At 53.6% G+C, this 22,183-nt stretch overlaps 1 protein-coding gene across 2 annotated transcripts in view; it reads right to left on the bottom strand.

Moving 5' to 3' along the window:
- Window positions 1-22,183, bottom strand: part of PEX14 (peroxisomal biogenesis factor 14) — a 41,575-nt gene that overhangs the window by 11,705 nt on the left and 7,687 nt on the right. For both annotated transcript variants that reach the window (XM_085863192.1, XM_085863193.1), the window contains exons 2-3: window positions 14,540-14,587; window positions 4,364-4,448 (exon numbers count right to left, since the gene is read on the bottom strand). In XM_085863192.1, coding sequence (XP_085719318.1) covers window positions 4,364-4,448; window positions 14,540-14,587 — 133 coding nt within the window. The remainder of the gene's footprint in view (window positions 1-4,363; window positions 4,449-14,539; window positions 14,588-22,183) is intronic.

Genomic DNA, 22,183 nt, shown 5'->3' with positions numbered 1-22,183 from the left:
TCCAAATATTGTCAAAACAAAAATAATTTCTGAACTTCCAGGATCATATGCAGATATCCAACCTGTCACAATTCAGTCGAATCATCCTCATGTACCAAAAACACATGGCCCAATGAAACCTGCTTCTGATGTTATCCTTTCTGCAACAGACAAAAAAAAAAAAACAAAGAGATGGAATGGCTGACCACGATGAAAGAGCTTCTTGATAAAACATCTTGATGAGAAAGACTATTTGTCATCGGCCACATTCCATGCATCTCTTCAACCAGAACTTACTGGGCCATGAGCTCTCACAGCACTGTTGCACTTATTCAATGAACAGGCACACTGGCACAGGAAATATTCTGCATGCTATGAAGGTCATCCAAAATGCGGATGAACATGTAAACCCTGGTCAGACTCCCATTGTTGTTGATGTGATGAAGGGAGGACTACATATTGAAATGGCTACTTTGAAAACGCTTGGGAAGTGGCTGGAAGACAGTGGTGGACGTCAGCCTTAGTTCAAGCTGACCTAACTATCCCAGGGAAGGCAGACGCAATGCTGACAGCATCACACGTCATCAGAACACGCTACGTTCATGAGGTGACAGGAGCTCTGTCGACTCTACAGATGAACGCGTATGCAACATACACTGGGCACCGATTATGGCGAGAATGAACCACAGGATTTTCAAACATGGAGTGCTGAACAATCATCATTACATCCACAGTTCAATTTGTGGGGTGCAGTTTTCCATTTCGAGCTCATGGTTATCAATATATACTGTCCATTCCCAAAGGAAAATTTTCACTGTATGAACCAACACTTGGAAAACTTGTTCCAAGGATCAACGCAACGATGCCCAATGGGTTCCAGTGCACATCCGAGATGTGCTGGCCCTCCCATTGAAACGTTCCAATGTTTATGAACAGTTCCGACAGGGAAATTTTGTAATCCAGAAATCAAATCATTTGTTTTCATCGAGAGCTCTTGATCACAATCACGAGCAACAGAACAGAATGATCAAGGGCGAGGGCAGTGCAGTTGGCTTGACCGAAGAAGGCTTGACTTGACCCCCCCCTCCCCTTGTTGTACATTCTGTGTGTTAGTTCTTTAGTTGTACGTTCTGTGGCTTTAGTTTACCTCATGTTCTAATGTCACAACTGATTTATTTCCTTTATGTCCATAAAACCCCTATTTATTAAAGATTGCCTGTGTCTGTATATTTGTTGTGGGTTCGAAAACTTCGGACTGACATGATACATAGAGTATATACATATATACAAGATGTATCATGTCAGTTCAGAGACGGGAACTTGAGGGAATTCTTCAAGCACAATTATAATCAAGCATGTCCACCATCTTTATTTTCAGGAGGAAAACTTCGTATCGGTCACGAACCAGAACTCCGCCGAAGAGAGAGAAAGAGAGAGAAAGAGAGAGAAAGAAAGAAAGAGAGAAAGAAAGAAAGAGAGAGAGACAGACAGAGAGACAGAGAGACAGAGAGACAGAGAGACAGAGAGACAGAGAGACAGAGAGACAGAGAGACAGAGAGACAGAGAGACAGAGAGACAGAGAGACAGAGAGACAGAGAGACAGACACATGTTCAGCCACCTGAAGTGGATGCCAAGATAATGGATGGAGCGGTTATTGTGATCATGCCACCTCCTGGAAAGAGCAAGACAATTGAGGATTATGCCAAAAATGTTTTCATCACCTATGTTGTGTCACAAGCGCAAAATTATGATAATTCACCGTCTGCCCGTCTGTCTTTCTGTCTGTCTGTCTTCCCAGGTACCGCAAAAACGGCTGAACCGATCGCAACCATTTTTTGGGTGTGTAATCTTGGGACCCCTTGGAGTAAAATAGGCATAATATAATAACATGACCCCCTTGACGGCTCCCGTAGGGAGCGGGTGCTTCTAGTGTGTTAAATGCCTCGACGTTGTCCGGGACAGATATTCACCCAACGGTCGAAAGCAAAGTACGAGAGAGAGGCTTGGACATGGTATGCATCGACGACTTGTCGACCATGGAACGCTTCCTGGAAATTGGCAGAGCTTCCTACGGGAGGAATGAAAACAAAATCGAACCGGTTGTGTTGTTGGCAAAGCATGTGAAAGCATTGGTTCTTGAAGGCAACCAACTATAAAGACATCGAATGAAGACATCATCAGTGCCACTGCTCTGAACAAGGATGGACTTGCACCATGCAGTCATGAAGCAGGCGACACATGGGCCTTGCTTCACGCAGCTCATGCAGCAAAGGAAGGACACAGCCGAGTGATGAGAAGAACTGTTGATGCAGATAGTTGTTCTTTGTGTTTCCAACATGACAAAACTCGATCTTCAAGAACTATGGATTGCCTTTGGAGTGGGGAAGTATTTAAGGTATACACCTGTACATATCATTGCCAGCAGCTTGAGCTCCGACTTTTGCGCTGATTTGCCATTCTTCCATGCCTTCACTGGGTGCGACACCGTGTTAGCCTTCTGTGGACGAGGCAAAAAAAATCAGCACGTGACACATGGAGGGTATTTTCAGCCGCCACACCGGCGTTCTGTAATCCATCAACAAATCCACAGGTCGTCTCAGCCAAAGATCGGGAAGAAATTGAACGGTTTGTCGTACTCCTGTATAGCCGCACGTGTTCATCGAGCAGAGTTAATGAAGCACGTCAAACACGTTTTGCCCAAAGCTCTGGGTCCATCAAAAACATCCCTCTTCGCCAGGCCGCACTTTGTGAACACATCAAGAGAGCTACCTTCCAAGCAGGCCACATCCGGGGACGAGCCTCGTCACCCAGTCCATTCCTGCCAAGACGACAGACGGACACCGGTGTGGACCACCCTCGCTGAGGCGTAGACGTCTCATCACAAACCGATTCGCTCTGGATGTCACAAAGCCTGCAGGGGTTTGTGCAAGTGCTGCAAGGCGAGCCTTCAATGTGCAGCTCTGTGTTATTGTGCTGGGAACTCTCATCATCAGGAGTAAATTCATGATGTCATGTAAGCGTTTAGATCGGAGTATATTTTTTGTGTGTGTTGTTCAGAAGTAAACATACTGTATCAGAGTCAAATAATGAACATCAACAGGTTATGCAAGTGTTTAGCCCGTGTTCAGTCACACCATGCATTGTTTTATAATGATCTTTTATGTATAATACCACAAAATGTTATCCTGTGTGGTGAAAATAAACTGCATATTAGAATCAGAAATGTACGTGTGTGTGTGTGTGTGTGTGTGTGTGTGTGTGTGTGTGTGTGTGTGTGTGTGTGTGTGTGTGTGTGTGTGTGTGTGTGTGTGTGTGTGTGTGTATGTGTGTGTTTGTATGTGTGTGTTTGAGTGTGGTATGGCAACAAAAGCCTTTACATGTGTACATTTAGCCTCGAATGTTTCAGGCCCATGAGTGTCATGTAAACCGATAAAAAGATGGTATGATATAATGAGTATCTTGTAAGATTGTACACAAAACTTGTAATGATGACATGACACATCACATGGTGTCAAACTTTGGTTCAGAAACTGGATGCCCTCGGAATTCCTTTACAACTACATGATGTCAGAAGGCAATTAATGTAAAACAAGGACATCTTGCAATATCCAATAATGTAATAAAATAATTTATCTTCTGAAACATTGATTTAGGTTTTAATAAGACATTTTAACAACATTGTTATATTAAAGAGGATGTTCACCAGGATTTGCGCATTTTGAAAATCTTAATACTATTTTTAGGGGGCATGATCCAACGTGGGTCTTGCTTTTATACGATTCGACATATAACTAGAAGGGGCACTCGGAAGAGCGCACACCTCCGACACGCAATGCCTGATCCACGAGAACATATCCGGCCCAATACATTTTTGAGATATCGTGATATATATTAGTTTAGCCCTATCTCTCAATGGTGAAGAATCAATTAAAAAATTATCAGATCCAGATCCGGATCTTCACCAAAATCGAATCAATTCTTCCTTGTCACACCCAACCTGTACACCAAGTTTCATCCGAATCCATCCACAACCTTTTGAGATATCTTGGACACAGACAAACAAACAGACAGAATGGGGTGAAAACACAACGTCCTTCACCTTCAATGGAAGAGCTATTGAAATAGTTCGATGCCATTTTTCATGCTTCCATCATTATTTGAACAATTCTGAGCTTATCTACTGGAATATAAGAAGTCAAAGTGGTCTAAAGGGTCTTAAGGGGTTTAAAAGGGACTGAAGGCTCAAGGGTCAATAGCGTCAAGGGATGCAAGTGGTGTAAAGGGGAATAAGGGGGTCTGAAGGGTCTTTGAAAACTCCAAAAGGTCTAAAATGGTCTAACACGTGAACATGGTTCCCTCGTTTCACGTGCTTGTGCTTCGTACCTTTTTTTCTGAGAAAGGATTTTTTTGCATCAAGTGGGCTGTTTTGAACACGAGAGTTTTTCAAAAACTTCACTGCAATTTCAACCTAGAAAACACAATTACGTTAAAAATAAACAAGAGATGGAATCAAGAGCTCCCTGTATTCATTATGCATTCCACAGTTATAATGACAGGGAGAACGAGGAGGAATATTTCATTGTAAAATGGACTGGCCACCGACTCAAACGGCCCGAGACGACAGTAAATGGGCCACGCTTGGCTGCACGGTCAGCAGCAGTCCATGCCAAAACAAAAACGTCTTCAATTTAATTCCCACACAAACATGCAAACAAAACATGAAGGTTTCTTCATTAAAATTATAAACCACGGAGTTCATGGAACAGCCGACCCGATGCATCGTACAGGTATCAAATTAAATTTAAATAAAATAAAGATTTTAAACGTCGTATAAAAACGTCAATTCCGGAAGGTTATCGCCGTTGACGCAGTGGCTTTTTACACCATCTTATCGAACACGTAAAGGGGCTGTCACACCTTGACGATTTAGCCAGCGTATCCCGATTTATGAAAAAAATTGTCTAAAACGCTGGCACACGTCGAATACGTTATGAGTACGTTTTGTATACGTTAAGACCACGCTGAAAAACACTGCCATACGTCGAAGTACGCTGACTTTAAACGTTGTACTTTTGGGTTGTCCTCAAATTTTTGCATGCTTGAAATTTTACGACGTATGCCGGCGTATGACTCACACGTTCCGCTACGCTGGCCATAGGTTGTAGGCACGTTACGCGATCGTTGACACACGTTACTTGTAAGTTACTCATAAGTCGAAACACGTCGAGGTAATGTTTAGCGTACCTGAGACTTATTTCTAACCTATGAGTAACGTTTTGTAAGCACGCTACACGAACGTTGTTCACACTTCGCAACACGTTACTTGAAAGTACGACTACTACTACTACTACTACTACTACTACTACTACCAACATCGACATCACAAAATTCTCTCGAACTACTACTACTACTAATACTAACATCGGCATCACGAAATTCTCTCGAACTACTACTACTGCTACTGCTACTGACATTGACATCTACTCAACATGGAGTCTGGAACACTGACGGGCTCCTCTTGTGAAGCCCATTTGTATATACCAATTCCCCCAAACGCTGCCAATACGCCATTATACGGTAGCTGCAAGTTAAAAACACGTTCAGTAAGTTCTGTGGTCATCCGGAAGACGTCAATCCAATTAGTCTACATACGCCAATGTGCGTTTGAGATACGTTACACATAGGTTCGAAGCACGCAACACATAGGTTCAAAGCACGTTACTCAAAGGTTAAAAATTAAGTTTCGGGTACGCTAAACATTACCTCGACGTGTTTCGACTTATGAGTAACTTACAAGTAACGTGTGTCCGACGTGCGTCAACGATCGCGAAGCGTGCCGAGAACTTATGCCAGCGTATGCAGAACTTGTAAGCCATACGTTGAGTACGTCGTAAAATTTTCAGCATGCTTGAAATTTCACGACGTACTAGACGTACCACGGAATATGACAGTGTACTTCATTGTTTTTCGGCGTGCTCCTAACGTATACACAACTTACCCATACCGTATTCGACGTGTGCCAGCGTTTTACACACATTTTTCATAGGTCGGCATACGCTGGATAAATCATCAAGGTGTGACTGCGATGTTGACACTTCCAATTTTCAGGCAGTTTGATTTAAATCGGCGTGCGGCAGGTTTTTAACAGAGAACGCCACGAGTTCGTCGGCGATTCGTGCAGCGCACTATGACTAAGTTAAACTGTCGTTGGGCATAGGTTGTGAACGCCGACAACAGGCTAAGCATTCGTTGGTATAAGCTATCTTTAACACAACAAAACGTTCTGTGCCCGTTACTAATACGTTATGCATACGACCAACACGTTATGAATACGACCAAAACTTAAAAAAAAAAAAAAACCTCAAAACTTCAGCATACGCCAACATTTTACATGCATTTTTATACGTTGCCATTCCTGGCTAAAACGTCAAGGTGTGACGGGGCCTTTACATTCGTTATTCATGCCTGTGGTTCATATCCTTTATGATGCCCTTGAAAACAGTAGGTTTCCTGTTTAGAATGATTTTTAATTTTGTTCGACTCCCAGGCAGGCAAAGTAAAAATAGGACCGCGTGTCCTGAAGCTCACCTAGATCAGGAGCAACAGTCACTCAAACCCACCGCAGACTCTCTTAAGACCCTGAATTTTTTTAATGCTGTGAACAAACTTTCATACATCATGGGTGTGAAGGTTGTGGTCAAGTTTCATCGAAATTGTGTGTGTAGTTTCGGAGAAGAGAGCAAATACCTATTTTGGGGGGGGACAACATCCCCCATAGACCCCCTTAGGGCCAAACCCCCCCTCCCATAGACCCCCTTAGGGCCTGAACCCCCCCTCCCATAGACCCCCTTAGGGCCTGAACCCCCCCCCCCCCTCATGAGTGCAGATTTTGATGCAGCCAATATACTTTGGTACATCACAGTTGTGGTGAATTTTCATCAAAATCTCTTACTTTTCTCTTTGACGAGGCTTATTTCCCAAAACCTCCTTACTCCTAAACGCTGAGTTCATCCTCTTTCACTTACAGCCAAAAACACTCACCAACACCTTCCCACCCAGGAAGTCTCTCGCAGGTTATCCAGCCTGGGAATTGTGAGGCGTCAATTTTGCAATGGCTGTGTGCACACGACAAAATATTCCCCTTCACATCCATTCATGGTGTCAAACATCTCCATGTCAGTACCACCCCCACCCCCACCTACTCCACCCCTCATCCTGCCCCCTCTATGCTTCCCCCTTCCACTCCTCTCCATCCTCGCTTCGTTTCTTCCCCTCCCCAAACCTTCCTGGCTATCACCCTCTCCTTGCTCTTTTCCACATTTCTCCATCCTATCAGTAGTTCCTCCACCCATCCGGAACATAAGAGGCCTCTGCTCCAACCTGACAGATCTCTCAATCCAGGCCACTGTCGATAAACTCGACATCATCTGTTTAACAGACTCCCTCCTCCAACGGGGCATCCCCGACTCCTTCGTATCTCTCCCTGGTTATTGTATCCTCTGGTTTGATCGATCTGAACCCCGTCCAAGCGGTGGAGTTGCACTGCACATCAAGAATTCCATTTCTCACCATGTATTGCTCTCACACCTCTCAAATCCGAGGAGTACCTCTGCTTGTAACTTCCTCTCCGTTCCCACCTCTTGTTTATCTGTGTGTTGTACCATCCTTCCAATAGTGACGACTCTATGTCTGTCTGTCTCTCAAAAGCTCCCACCAAACCCCTCTCCCTCAATACTTCCACCTCAATTCTCCCCCCTCCTTTTCAAATCTCACCTCTCACTCCCCCATCTCAAAGCTGCCCCCCCTCGCATCGACAAAGCTGCCTCCTTCCCACAACCTCTCTCTTCAAGCTCATTCCTCCACCTCCTTCATTCTCCCACTTCTCTTTGCCCTCTCTATTACTCCCCACTGCAATTCATTCCTTCACCACCCAGCCCTTTGTCCTGCTCCCCATCCGATCCTCTCCCCAAGCTCTTCCACAACGTGTCATCAACTGTCAACAACTCTCACGACCTCCACTTCTCCTCCCTTGTCCTACCCTCCCCCTCCTCTCCCCTGCACCCAAAGCCTCTCCCCTTCCTCTTCCTGAACAGTGTGGACCTCAAACATCCGGGGCCTTCGCTCTAACCTAACTGATCTCTCCAAACAGGTTGACAGTGACAAACCAGACATAATCTGTTTAACAGAAACTTTCCTCCCTCAAGACATCTCTGACTCCCAAGTATCTCTCCCTGGTTACTCCCTCCTACGGTATGATTGACCTGAGCCTCGTCCTGGCGGCGGAGTTGCTCTCTATCAAAGACTCTATTCCTCACTCACCATGCTCTGCCCTCACTCCCCCACACCCCCAAAGGAATACCACTGGCCACAGCTTCCCCTCCGCTCCCACCTCATGTTTATCTGTGTGTTGTACCGTCCGCCAAACAGTGATGACTCCATTTACACCTCACTATCCAAAAACATGGACCAACTTCTATACTCTCATCCGAACTCTCTCTTCCTCATATGTGGTGACTTCAATTGTCATCATGCCAGTTGGCTAGGTGTGGGTACCTCTCTCACCTGTCATGCCACTTCAGCAAAACACTCATTGAGACCGACACAATCCGTCAACTTCCTGGCTCGGATCTCAACCAATGGTACTCCATCTCTTCAGGGAAATTTACAAATTTCCCTGAAAATATCTGTTCTTCTTCTCCAATTGGTTCATCTGACCACATGCTTGTTAAAGCGGTCATCTCTGGCTGTTATTAGAGAACCACCTCAGCCCGGTCGACTCTGGCACTACACTCAGGCCGACTTACAGGATGTTCAAGCAGCCATCAAACTTCGAGACTGGTCTCCCATCTCTACTTTCTCCAACATCAACTCATCCTGGGAATTCTTTCATTAAACTTGCTCTTCCTCATGCAGAGATTTATCCCCCCCTCATCTTCAGTTGTCCTCCCCTTCCTCCCGCCCATGGATCACTTAAGGTTGTGGCGAGGCAGTTGTCCTGAAACAACATGTATTTGATGCATGGATAGCTAACCCAACTGAAGACAATCTCAGTTCCTTCTATGAAACTCGCAACAAGTGTGTATCTACCCTCAGGAGAGCCAGAAAACAACATCTTTCTATTCTCAAGTCTGAACTCTCAAACCTCTCTCCCTCCTCAAAATCCTGGTGGCGTCTAATCAAATATGTTTCTGGTGTATGTTCCCCCTCCATCCCCTCCCTCACCTCAAATGGCCGCACTGCTGATACCGCACATGAAAAAGCTGAATGCCTAAACTCGGTGTTTGCAGCAAAATCTTGTGTCCGAAACCCATCGCTTTCTCTTCCCACCTTACTCAGTCGCACTCACCTGTCCCTGGACTCTATGTCCTTTTCTCCTGACAAGGTGGAGAGTTTGCTGTCAAACCTCAACTCAGATTCTGCAACCGGTCCAGACTGCATCAGCCCCCGTGTCCTAAAAACCAGCTTTCTGCTCTTGCTCACCCTCTCTCTGTTCTATTCACCCTCTCATTGGCTCAAGGTCATCTGCCCTCTGCTTGGAAATCAGCAAACATTACTGCCCTGCATAAAAAAGGTACACAAACAGATCCCTGCAACTACAGACCAATCAGCCTTCTCCCAATCATCAGCAAGGTCATGGAATCCATCATCGCTTCAGACATGAAATCCTTCCTCTTCTCCAATGGCTTGATTTCCGTTCATCAATTTGGTTTCGGACCAGGTCACTCTACGCTGGATATGCTGCTTCTGCTCTCCCAACAATGGATGGAGGTCCTCAATGCCAGACATGAAATCAGAGCCATATCCCCAGACATATTGTTACGAATCTGGAAGCCACGAGCACTCAACATACAGGTCCTATAGATCAGTTATATTGTTGTGGGGACGAGTTTCGGTGGTGAGCACGACCGCTAGATGGAGCAGTAGAGCCGGCTCCACCGAACACCCAGAATTTATAGGTCGTCACCCCGGATAATTCGGAGCCGACGGATCCCTTATTGGACCGAAGATCGCCAAGAGGTCGACCGCGTGGGATACGGTCCATTGCCAATTTCAATTTACCTAAATACCCACATCGTCCAAACTACCGGGGAAATTCACCCTCGGCGGAGCTCGAGCGGAACGAGCCGTTAGCGTGCTTGAACCGTGCTTAACCCGAGCGGATGGTTACCGAGGTCCGTCGGTCCAAATGCACAATTTGCCACTTCCCAATTTCAACATGCAAGGTGCTAAACCAATGAAGAAAACACAGAAACGAGCTGGAACATTTATCAGGGGCTTTATTTATAATGGGGGGGAGGGGGGAAGAAAACACACAAAGAGCAGAGTTATCCGACTGAAAGCATTTAACAATTCTACTTATAGATGGGGCCCCACGGACACACACATGCACACGCATACATAGATACCCAGAAAGAGAGATGGACCTCGAGGTCTTTATTATTCCTTCAGCTCGGAGGGAAGTCGAGCTGAGGGACGAGAACGTGGCTGGCTACCTGGCCGCGTTCGCGCGGTTCGACATCCGCACCTTCCCGGAGCACCCGTCGCCAAAGAACGGACCAGGGCAGCTAAACCCAGAGGAGGCGAGACGAGTTGATCTCCCGTGATGAGATGGTCACCCTCTTGCTGTTTGCACCACGCGCATCCGAGGCGTCTCGTCTGGCGCACGTCAGAAGCAGACCAGACCGAAGCACGCTCGAGTAGATGGGGACGCAATTATTCGTTTTTACTTTTCTTTTCTCGTCCGGCTCAGGCGTGGTCCGCTCATCCGTGGCCTGCTCTCATTGGGCGGACCGTGTGTCGCGGCTCCGCCTTCTTGCAATGGACTGCCCCGGCTCTGATCTGCTCGTCGCCCATTGGCCGCAAAATGACGCATACTCTTATTTGGCGCCAGGCCAGAACGAAACGCTTCGTGAGTGCGCGGAGAGCACGGACAATGCAGCAAGCAGAGTGTTGTTGTTGGCGTTGTTGATGTAAAAATCCTAGCTATAAAATAACTTCACAGTGCATACACACTTAATTCCCATGAGACAGAGGGGAAATTCCCTATATATCCACATATACTTATCGAAATAACAGCTATGGGGACCTGAATGTTGAGTGCTCATGGCTTCCAGATTCGCAACAATATCGGTAAGTATGTGTTTCTCGGTAGGGTCCTGTCCTATGTTTAAACTATAATGGGTGATTAATTGTACATGCACTGTGAATTATTTTATAGTTAGGATTTCTTCACCAACAACAACTACAGCTACTACAACTACATCCACTACAACAAGCCACCTTCCCGCACTCGACCGGTCGCCATTACGCAAGTGTTTTTGGCTGAGGATGTGGGCGGAGCCTTCGTCGATTCGGATCGAAGCTCCGCTCAGAGGAGGGACAGAGAGCGTTTCCTCCAGCCAATGAGCGGTGGGCGAGCACCACACGCGCGCCCCAGCCGATCGGGAGGCCGCCACGAGTCGCCTGACAACCCACCGGCCAATCCGAAGGCGAGTTGCGTCGGGGGGGGTGGGGGGTGAAGAGAAGAGCGGGTGTGCGCGAGGACGTCTTTTCTTTTCTCCCCTTGAGCCTGTCCCGAGAGGATCACCTGCCTGCGAGTCTGTCAGGATGAGAATTGCCTGCCTGTCTCCTCTGCTGGTGCTCGCTGTCTCATCACGTGCCGGAGGAGCATGCTGGAGCCCGACGCTGCCCTCCGTACCCGGTGCTTGCAGCGGCAGAGTTGCGGGTTCAAGTCCCACCAAGCCAGATCGTCAAGGGGTGCACAAGGCAGGAAGGTCCAAGCTAGCTCTGGTCTTCAGCTCACCTTTCCTCATGCTGGAAACCTTCAATAAAGACCCGACGGGGTCTATTTCTTTAGGTGTGTGTCTGTATGTGGGCCAGTCTTCAAGTAGAATTGTGTAAGTGCTTTCTTTTGCTCATTGTACATTACATTCTTTATTCGTGATAACTCTGCTCTGTTCCCTCCCCGATTATTGTTATAAATAAATATCCCTTTTGTTGAATGTACCAGCTCGTTTCTGGGTTTCTTTCATTGGCTTAGCACACTGTGTATTGAGAGATAGCAAGGGTAAATTGTTCATTTGGTCCGGCGCAGCTCTGGTAACTCCGCTCGGTTACGCCGGATCCTAGCCGTTATCTGAGAATCGGATCGGACAGACTCGGCCGAGGGTGTGGTTCCCCGGTAGGTAGACTGCATGGGTATTAAGGTATATTGAAATTGGCAATTGACCCTACCCCATGTGGTCGAACTATTGGCGATCGTCGGTCCAATAAGGGACCTGTGACCTTTCAGATTTATCCGAAAGGTACGACCTAAATTCCAGGCGTTCGGTGGAGCCGACTCTACTGCTGCCCCTAGCGGTCGTGCTTGCCACCGAGACCCGGCACCACAACAATATCACTTGCTTTTGACACGGTCTGGTACCCTGTCCTGCTCACCAAACTCTTCCTATGGTATCCAAGGCCATCTCCACTCATGGCTTGCAGACTTCCTCTCCTGTCACAGTCAATGCGTGGCTCTCAATGGAGTTCTTTCATCTTCTCTTCCCATCCAGGCTGGAGTTCCTCGATGCAGTGTTCTTGACCCTGCAAAATCCTCTTTATCTCTCAGGCTCTGGAAAATCCACTTTGTCTATTAGCTGATGACTCCAGCCTCTGCCGTACTATCTGACATCCCTCAGACTAGCAAACAGCAGCCTCTTCACTCTCTGCAGACCTGGATAAAATCACAAGCTGGTCCAGCACACGGAACATGTCTTTCAAATCATGACAAATCTCATACTCTCACTATGTGTCTACGGACGGACCCCCCCCCCACCCCGCCATCTACTTTCTCAACAATCCGATGGAAGAAGTCCTTTCTTTCAAGTTCTGGGTCTCACCATCTGCCATGATCCTTCCTGGGAAAGCCACATTTCCAACCTGGCCTCCAAAGTCAGTCGCCGACCGGGAATCCTCCATCGTGCAAAGCCCTTCCTCGGCCAACCTGCGCTCCTGACTACATACGAAGCTTTTGTCCGCAGCCTGATGGAGTACTGCTCTCCCTTCTGGGCTGGTGATCCTGCCTCCAACCTTTCTCGGCTTCACGCTGTGGAAACCAAAGAATTTCGGATCACTGGTATCTCCCGCGATGAGGTTGAGTCTTTGGGCCTCTCACTCTCTCACCGTAGGCAGGTCAGTGGTCTGTCATATACAGGCTTCTCTCTGGTCTCGCCCCCCCCCCCTGGACCCCGCTCTGTCCGCGATTTGTCCCCACCATATTTCCACAGGGCGCTCAAGGTCCACTAGCAACCCCCTTCTGGTAAAACTACCAAAATCACGAATCACTGCTCACCTTCACTCTTTCATTCCTCTTTTTCCCCACCATTGTAACAAACTCCCACACTCTCTTCAATCCCATTCTTTCCTCCAGGCCTTCAAATCAGCCGTTCACCACCACCTCTTATCGTCCCCCATCCAAATCCTCGTTCTTTTCTACCCCTGTTAATCCACCTCAAACCGACCTCCTTCGAATTCCCTGCTTTTCTTCCTGAAAGTCCCTATAGTGTTTATCTTGTTTACCCATCTACCCCGCCCCATCTCTCATCCTTCCACAGATCTCCTAATGTCTCTGTTCCTTACTGTTTTGTGCGTCCCTCTCCCGACCCTCTTGTTTACTGCTCCTTTTGTTATAAGTTCTGTATGGTAGCTCTTATAACGAGCCCTGAAATTGTAGACAAAAAAGTGTTGCATGGTTGGTACAAGCTCGCCGGTTAGATGGGAACTCTGCCACTGGTAGTTATCAATAAAGCATTCTACATGAGTAGTCGCTCCAATGCTGAAAATTTCATCTCAATCGGACGAGCTGTTGTGAAGAATAACGCGAAAGTTCTGTGCGGGCAAACAAACAAACAAAAACAAATGAAATTGCTCGTTGAGCAAGGAATTGCCGGAATAACTTTGTCATATCTCCATGATCTCTGAAAAAACAAAAACCTGGAAATCAAATTGGTTCTAAAAAGTCGATAGTGCTACTGTTTAATGAGTTATTGCACTTAGTTTGGTCATGATCATAACTTGGAAGTCAATAGGACTTGAAATGGCGTTTTTTTAATCGCAATTTGAAATTTTTGACCCGACCCCCCCTGACATACAACCCCCGACCGCGAAGAAGGGTGTTGGTGTGACTGACACCCCAATGAGACATATGGTTGGATGCAGTATTAGAAGATGCACATTTTGGATTTGGTTTGAAGTCGATACGACCATTTTAGCAGACGTTATTGCGAAAATAAGAATTTCGGTTTTTCGGTGACCTTGACCTTTGATCTAGATTCACCAAAAACGACAAGTGTCTAAGTTGGACCATGGCCGACGTCTGTACCCAGTTTGGTCATGATCGCTGAAACGGTGTGGCTGCTACAGGGTCAACAAACACACAAAGAAAAAGACAGATAGACAGACACACACAACCGACCAACATAATCGCCGAAATCCGAAGGATTCCGGCAATTAACAAACAAACGGACCAAAACGCAAGACCCTCTCTCTCCTCCTGCGAAGGTAATAAAAATGACTTACCAAATGTTCTCTGAATGCAGGGATTTCATTCTTATTCACAAGTTCACCCTTAAAAAAAAAAATAAAAAAAACATTTTACAGAAAGGATTATAAAGTGCAGAATGAAAAACACAGATAAAAAACAAAAGTCAGGGTTAAGGACCAGGGAGATAAATCAAATAATGCGAAAATAGTTAAACCCTTCAAAGGTGTAGCAGCACAGCGATCAAGTCGGGAACTAGCGGAGAACGAGCGATCAAGTCGGGAACCAGCGATCAAGTCGAGAACCAGCGGGGAACGAGCGATCAGGTCGAGAACCAGCGGGGAACGAGCGATCAAGTCGAGAACCAGCGGGGAACGAGCGATCAAGTCGAGAACCAGCGGGGAACGAGCGATCAAGTCGAGAACCAGCGGGGAACGAGCGATCAAGTCGAGAACCAGCGGGGAACGCGCGATCAAGTCGAGAACCAGCGGGGAACGAGCGATCAAGTCGAGAAACAGCAGGGAACGCGCGATCAAGTCGAGAAACAGCGGGGAACGAGCGATCAAGTCGAGAACCAGCGGGGAACGAGCGATCAAGTCGAGAACCAGCGGGGAACGAGCGATCAAGTCGAGAAACAGCGGGGAACGCGCGATCAAGTCGAGAAACAGCGGGGAACGAGCGATCAAGTCGAGAACCAGCGGGGAACGCGCGATCAAGTCGAGAAACAGCGGGGAACGCGCGATCAAGTCGAGAAACAGCGGGGAACGCGCGATCAGGTCGAGAACCAGCGGGGAACGCGCGATCAGTCAGGGACCAGCTGGGAACGCGTGAAACTGTACACTCCACCCGACCAAAACACGGTGTACACTGTACCTCACCAAAAAAAAATCAGGCAGTGAACCTTAACGAAAATGTGCACTGCAACCCGGAAGAACGCCGTGCGCACTGCAACCCGGAAGAACGCCGTGCGCACTGCAACCCGGAAGAACGCCGTGCGCACTGCAACCCGGAAGAACGCCGTGCGCACTGCAACCCGGAAGAACGCCGTGCGCACTGCAACCCGGAAGAACGCCGTGCGCACTGCAACCCGGAAGAACGCCGTGCGCACTGCAACCCGGAAGAACGCCGTGCGCACTGCAACCCGGAAGAACGCCGTGCGCACTGCAACCCGGAAGAACGCCGTGCGCACTGCAACCCGGAAGAACGCCGTGCGCACTGCAACCCGGAAGAACGCCGTGCGCACTGCAACCCGGAAGAACGCCGTGCGCACTGCAACCCGGAAGAACGCCGTGCGCACTGCAACCCGGAAGAACGCCGTGCGCACTGCAACCCGGAAGAACGCCGTGCGCACTGTACCGCGGGAGAACGCCGTACTCACTGTGCCACAATAGAACGCCGTATACACTGCACCCGAGAGAACGCCGCACGCACTGCACACCGAGAGAACGCCGCACGCACTGCACCCGAGAGAGCGCCGCACGCACTGTACCCCGAGAGAGCGCCTCACGCACTGTACCCCGAGAGAGCGCCGCACGCACTGTACCCCGAGAGAGCGCCGCACGCACTGTACCCCGAGAGAGCGCCGCACGCACTGTACCCCGAGAGAGCGCCGCACGCACTGTACCCCGAGAGAGCGCCGCACGCACTGTACCCCGAGAGAGCGCCGCACGCACTGTACCCCGAGAGAGCGCCGCACGCACTGTACCCCGAGAGAGCGCCGCACGCACTGTACCCCGAGAGAGCGCCGCACGCACTGTACCCCGAGAGAGCGCCGCACGCACTGTACCCCGAGAGAGCGCCGCACGCACTGTACCCCGAGAGAGCGCCGCACGCACTGTACCCCGAGAGAGCGCCGCACGCACTGCACCCGAGAGAGCGCCGCACGCACTGTACCCCGAGAGAGCGCCGCACGCACTGTACCCCGAGAGAGCGCCGCACGCACTGTACCCCGAGAGAGCGCCGCACGCACTGTACCCCGAGAGAGCGCCGCACGCACTGCACCCGAGAGAGCGCCGCACGCACTGTACCCCGAGAGAGCGCCGCACGCACTGTACCACGAGAGAGCGCCGCACGCACTGTACCCCGAGAGAGCGCCGCACGCACTGTACCCCGAGAGAGCGCCGCACGCACTGTACCCCGAGAGAGCGCCGCACGCACTGTACCCCGAGAGAGCGCCGCACGCACTGTACCCCGAGAGAGCGCCGCACGCACTGTACCCCGAGAGAGCGCCGCACGCACTGTACCCCGAGAGAGCGCCGCACGCACTGTACCCCGAGAGAGCGCCGCACGCACTGTACCCCGAGAGAGCGCCGCACGCACTGTACCCCGAGAGAGCGCCGCACGCACTGTACCCCGAGAGAGCGCCGCACGCACTGTACCCCGAGAGAGCGCCGCACGCACTGTGCCCCGAGAGAGCGCCGCACGCACTGTGCCCCGAGAGAGCGCCGCACGCACTGTGCCCCGAGAGAGCGCCGCACGCACTGTGCCCCGAGAGAGCGCCGCACGCACTGTGCCCCGAGAGAGCGCCGCACGCACTGTGCCCCGAGAGAGCGCCGCACGCACTGTGCCCCGAGAGAGCGCCGCACGCACTGTGCCCCGAGAGAGCGCCGCACGCACTGTGCCCCGAGAGAGCGCCGCACACACTGTGCCCCGAGAGAGCGCCGCACACACTGTGCCCCGAGAGAGCGCCGCACACACTGTGCCCCGAGAGAGCGCCGCACACACTGTGCCCCGAGAGAGCGCCGCACACACTGTGCCCCGAGAGAGCGCCGCACACACTGTGCCCCGAGAGAGCGCCGCACACACTGTGCCCCGAGAGAGCGCCGCACACACTGTGCCCCGAGAGAGCGCCGCACACACTGTGCCCCGAGAGAGCGCCGCACACACTGTACCCCGAGAACGACCAAAAACACTATCACAATAGAACGCCGTACACACTATACCCCAGGAGAACGCCGTACACACTGTACCCCAAGAGAACACCGTACACACTGTACCCCAAGAGAATACCGTACACACTGTACAAGAGAACGACCTAAAACACTATCACAATAGAACGCCGTACACACTGTACCCCCAGAGAACACCGTACACACTGTACAAGAGAACGACCAAAAACACTATCACAATAGAACGCCGTATACACTGTACCCCGGGAGAACACCGTACCCCGAGAGAACGCCGTGCACACCGTACCCCGAGAGAACGCCGTGCAAACCGTACCCCCCGGAGAACGCCGTGCAAACCGTACCCCCCGGAGAACGCCGTGCAAACCGTACCCCCCGGAGAACGCCGTGCAAACGGTACCCCCCGGAGAACGCCGTGCAAACCGTACCCCCCGGAGAACGCCGTGCAAACCGTACCCCCCGGAGAACGCCGTGCAAACCGTACCCCCCGGAGAACGCCGTGCAAACCGTACCCCCCGGAGAACGCCGTGCACACCGTACCCCCCGAGAACGCCGTGCACTCCGTACCCCCGGAGAACGCCGTGCACTCCGTACCCCCGGAGAACGCCGTGCACTCCGTACCCCCGGAGAACGCCGTGCACTCCGTACCCCCGGAGAACGCCGTGCACTCCGTACCCCCGGAGAACGCCGTGCACTCCGTACCCCCGGAGAACGCCGTGCACTCCGTACCCCCGGAGAACGCCGTGCACTCCGTACCCCCGGAGAACGCCGTGCACTCCGTACCCCCGGAGAACGCCGTGCACTCCGTACCCCGGAGAACGCCGTGCACTCCGTACCCCCGGAGAACGCCGTGCACTCCGTACCCCCGGAGAACGCCGTGCACTCCGTACCCCCGGAGAACGCCGTGCACTCCGTACCCCCGGAGAACGCCGTGCACTCCGTACCCCCGGAGAACGCCGTGCACTCCGTACCCCGGAGAACGCCGTGCACTCCGTACCCCCGGAGAACGCCGTGCACTCCGTACCCCGGAGAACGCCGTGCACTCCGTACCCCGGAGAACGCCGTGCACTCCGTACCCCGGAGAACGCCGTGCACTCCGTACCCCGGCGAACGCCGTGCACTCCGTACCCCCGGAGAACGCCGTGCACTCCGTACCCCCGGAGAACGCCGTGCACTCCGTACCCCCGGAGAACGCCGTGCACTCCGTACACCGGAGAACGCCGTGCACTCCGTACCCCGGAGAACGCCGTGCACTCCGTACCCCGGAGAACGCCGTGCACTCCGTACCCCCGGAGAACGCCGTGCACTCCGTACCCCGGAGAACGCCGTGCACTCCGTACCCCGGAGAACGCCGTGCACTCCGTACCCCCGGAGAACGCCGTGCACTCCGTACCCCCGGAGAACGCCGTGCACTCCGTACCCCGGAGAACGCCGTGCACTCCGTACCCCCGGAGAACGCCGTGCACTCCGTACCCCCGGAGAACGCCGTGCACTCCGTACCCCGGAGAACGCCGTGCACTCCGTACCCCCGGAGAACGCCGTGCACTCCGTACCCCGGAGAACGCCGTGCACTCCGTACCCCGGAGAACGCCGTGCACTCCGTACCCCCGGAGAACGCCGTGCACTCCGTACCCCGGAGAACGCCGTGCACTCCGTACCCCGGAGAACGCCGTGCACTCCGTACCCCCGGAGAACGCCGTGCACTCCGTACCCCCGGAGAACGCCGTGCACTCCGTACCCCGGAGAACGCCGTGCACTCCGTACCCCCGGAGAACGCCGTGCACTCCGTACCCCGGAGAACGCCGTGCACTCCGTACCCCCGGAGAACGCCGTGCACTCCGTACCCCGGAGAACGCCGTGCACTCCGTACCCTCGAGAACGCCGTGCACTCCGTACCCCGGAGAACGCCGTGCACTCCGTACCCCGGAGAACGCCGTGCACTCCGTACCCCGGAGAACGCCGTGCACTCCGTACCCCCGGAGAACGCCGTGCACTCCGTACCCCGGAGAACGCCGTGCACTCCGTACCCCGGAGAACGCCGTGCACTCCGTACCCCCGGAGAACGCCGTGCACTCCGTACCCCCGGAGAACGCCGTGCACTCCGTACCCCCGGAGAACGCCGTGCACTCCGTACCCCGGAGAACGCCGTGCACTCCGTACCCCGGAGAACGCCGTGCACTCCGTACCCCCGGAGAACGCCGTGCACTCCGTACCCCCGGAGAACGCCGTGCACTCCGTACCCCGGAGAACGCCGTGCACTCCGTACCCCCGGAGAACGCCGTGCACTCCGTACCCCGGAGAACGCCGTGCACTCCGTACCCCGGAGAACGCCGTGCACTCCGTACCCCGGAGAACGCCGTGCACTCCGTACCCCGGAGAACGCCGTGCACTCCGTACCCCCGGAGAGAACGCCGTGCACTCCGTACCCCGGAGAACGCCGTGCACTCCGTACCCCGGAGAACGCCGTGCACTCCGTACCCCCGGAGAACGCCGTGCACTCCGTACCCCGGAGAACGCCGTGCACTCCGTACCCCGGAGAACGCCGTGCACTCCGTACCCCCGGAGAACGCCGTGCACTCCGTACCCCGGAGAACGCCGTGCACTCCGTACCCCGGAGAACGCCGTGCACTCCGTACCCCCGGAGAACGCCGTGCACTCCGTACCCCGGAGAACGCCGTGCACTCCGTACCCCCGGAGAACGCCGTGCACTCCGTACCCCGGAGAACGCCGTGCACTCCGTACCCCGGAGAACGCCGTGCACTCCGTACCCCGGAGAACGCCGTGCACTCCGTACCCCCGGAGAACGCCGTGCACTCCGTACCCCGGAGAACGCCGTGCACTCCGTACCCCCGGAGAACGCCGTGCACTCCGTACCCCGGAGAACGCCGTGCACTCCGTACCCCCGGAGAACGCCGTGCACTCCGTACCCCGGAGAACGCCGTGCACTCCGTACCCCCGGAGAACGCCGTGCACTCCGTACCCCCGGAGAACGCCGTGCACTCCGTACCCCGGAGAACGCCGTGCACTCCGTACCCCGGAGAACGCCGTGCACTCCGTACCCCCGGAGAACGCCGTGCACTCCGTTCCCCCGGAGAACGCCGTGCACTCCGTACCCCGGAGAACGCCGTGCACTCCGTACCCCCGGAGAACGCCGTGCACTCCGTACCCCGGAGAACGCCGTGCACTCCGTACCCCCGGAGAACGCCGTGCACTCCGTACCCCGGAGAACGCCGTGCACTCCGTACCCCCGGAGAACGCCGTGCACTCCGTACCCCCGGAGAACGCCGTGCACTCCGTACCCCGGAGAACGCCGTGCACTCCGTACCCCCGGAGAACGCCGTGCACTCCGTACCCCCGGAGAACGCCGTGCACGCCGTACGCCCGGAGAACGCCGTGCACTCCGTACCCCCGGAGAACGCCGTGCACTCCGTACCCCGGAGAACGCCGTGCACTCCGTACCCCCGGAGAACGCCGTGCACTCCGTACCCCGGAGAACGCCGTGCACTCCGTACCCCCGGAGAACGCCGTGCACTCCGTACCCCGGAGAACGCCGTGCACTCCGTACCCCGGAGAACGCCGTGCACTCCGTACCCCGGAGAACGCCGTGCACTCCGTACCCCCGGAGAACGCCGTGCACTCCGTACCCCCGGAGAACGCCGTGCACTCCGTACCCCGGAGAACGCCGTGCACTCCGTACCCCCGGAGAACGCCGTGCACTCCGTACCCCGGAGAACGCCGTGCACTCCGTACCCCGGAGAACGCCGTGCACTCCGTACCCCCGGAGAACGCCGTGCACTCCGTACCCCCGGAGAACGCCGTGCACTCCGTACCCCCGGAGAACGCCGTGCACTCCGTACCCCGGAGAACGCCGTGCACTCCGTACCCCCGGAGAACGCCGTGCACTCCGTACCCCGGAGAACGCCGTGCACTCCGTACCCCCGGAGAACGCCGTGCACTCCGTACCCCGGAGAACGCCGTGCACTCCGTACCCCGGAGAACGCCGTGCACTCCGTACCCCCGGAGAACGCCGTGCACTCCGTACCCCGGAGAACGCCGTGCACTCCGTACCCCCGGAGAACGCCGTGCACTCCGTACCCCGGAGAACGCCGTGCACTCCGTACCCCGGAGAACGCCGTGCACTCCGTACCCCGGAGAACGCCGTGCACTCCGTACCCCCGGAGAACGCCGTGCACTCCGTACCCCCGGAGAACGCCGTGCACTCCGTACCCCCGGAGAACGCCGTGCACTCCGTACCCCCGGAGAACGCCGTGCACTCCGTACCCCCGGAGAACGCCGTGCACTCCGTACCCCCGAGAACGCCGTGCACTCCGTACCCCCGGAGAACGCCGTGCACTCCGTACCCCCGGAGAACGCCGTGCACTCCGTACCCCGGAGAACGCCGTGCACTCCGTACCCCGGAGAACGCCGTGCACTCCGTACCCCGGAGAACGCCGTGCACTCCGTACCCCGGAGAACGCCGTGCACTCCGTACCCCGGAGAACGCCGTGCACTCCGTACCCCGGAGAACGCCGTGCACTCCGTACCCCCGGAGAACGCCGTGCACTCCGTACCCCGGAGAACGCCGTGCACTCCGTACCCCGGAGAACGCCGTGCACTCCGTACCCCCGGAGAACGCCGTGCACTCCGTACCCCGGAGAACGCCGTGCACTCCGTACCCCCGGAGAACGCCGTGCACTCCGTACCCCCGGAGAACGCCGTGCACTCCGTACCCCGGAGAACGCCGTGCACTCCGTACCCCCGGAGAACGCCGTGCAC

The sequence above is a fragment of the Eptatretus burgeri genome, chromosome 17 (genome assembly GCF_056783735.1).
Source record: "Eptatretus burgeri isolate ZD-2024b chromosome 17, Ebu_testis_v1, whole genome shotgun sequence".
In the NCBI taxonomy this organism is placed as follows: domain Eukaryota; kingdom Metazoa; phylum Chordata; class Myxini; order Myxiniformes; family Myxinidae; genus Eptatretus; species Eptatretus burgeri.
Note: the sequence above shows the minus strand (reverse complement) of the source record. Positions and strands in the feature narration are given on the sequence as shown.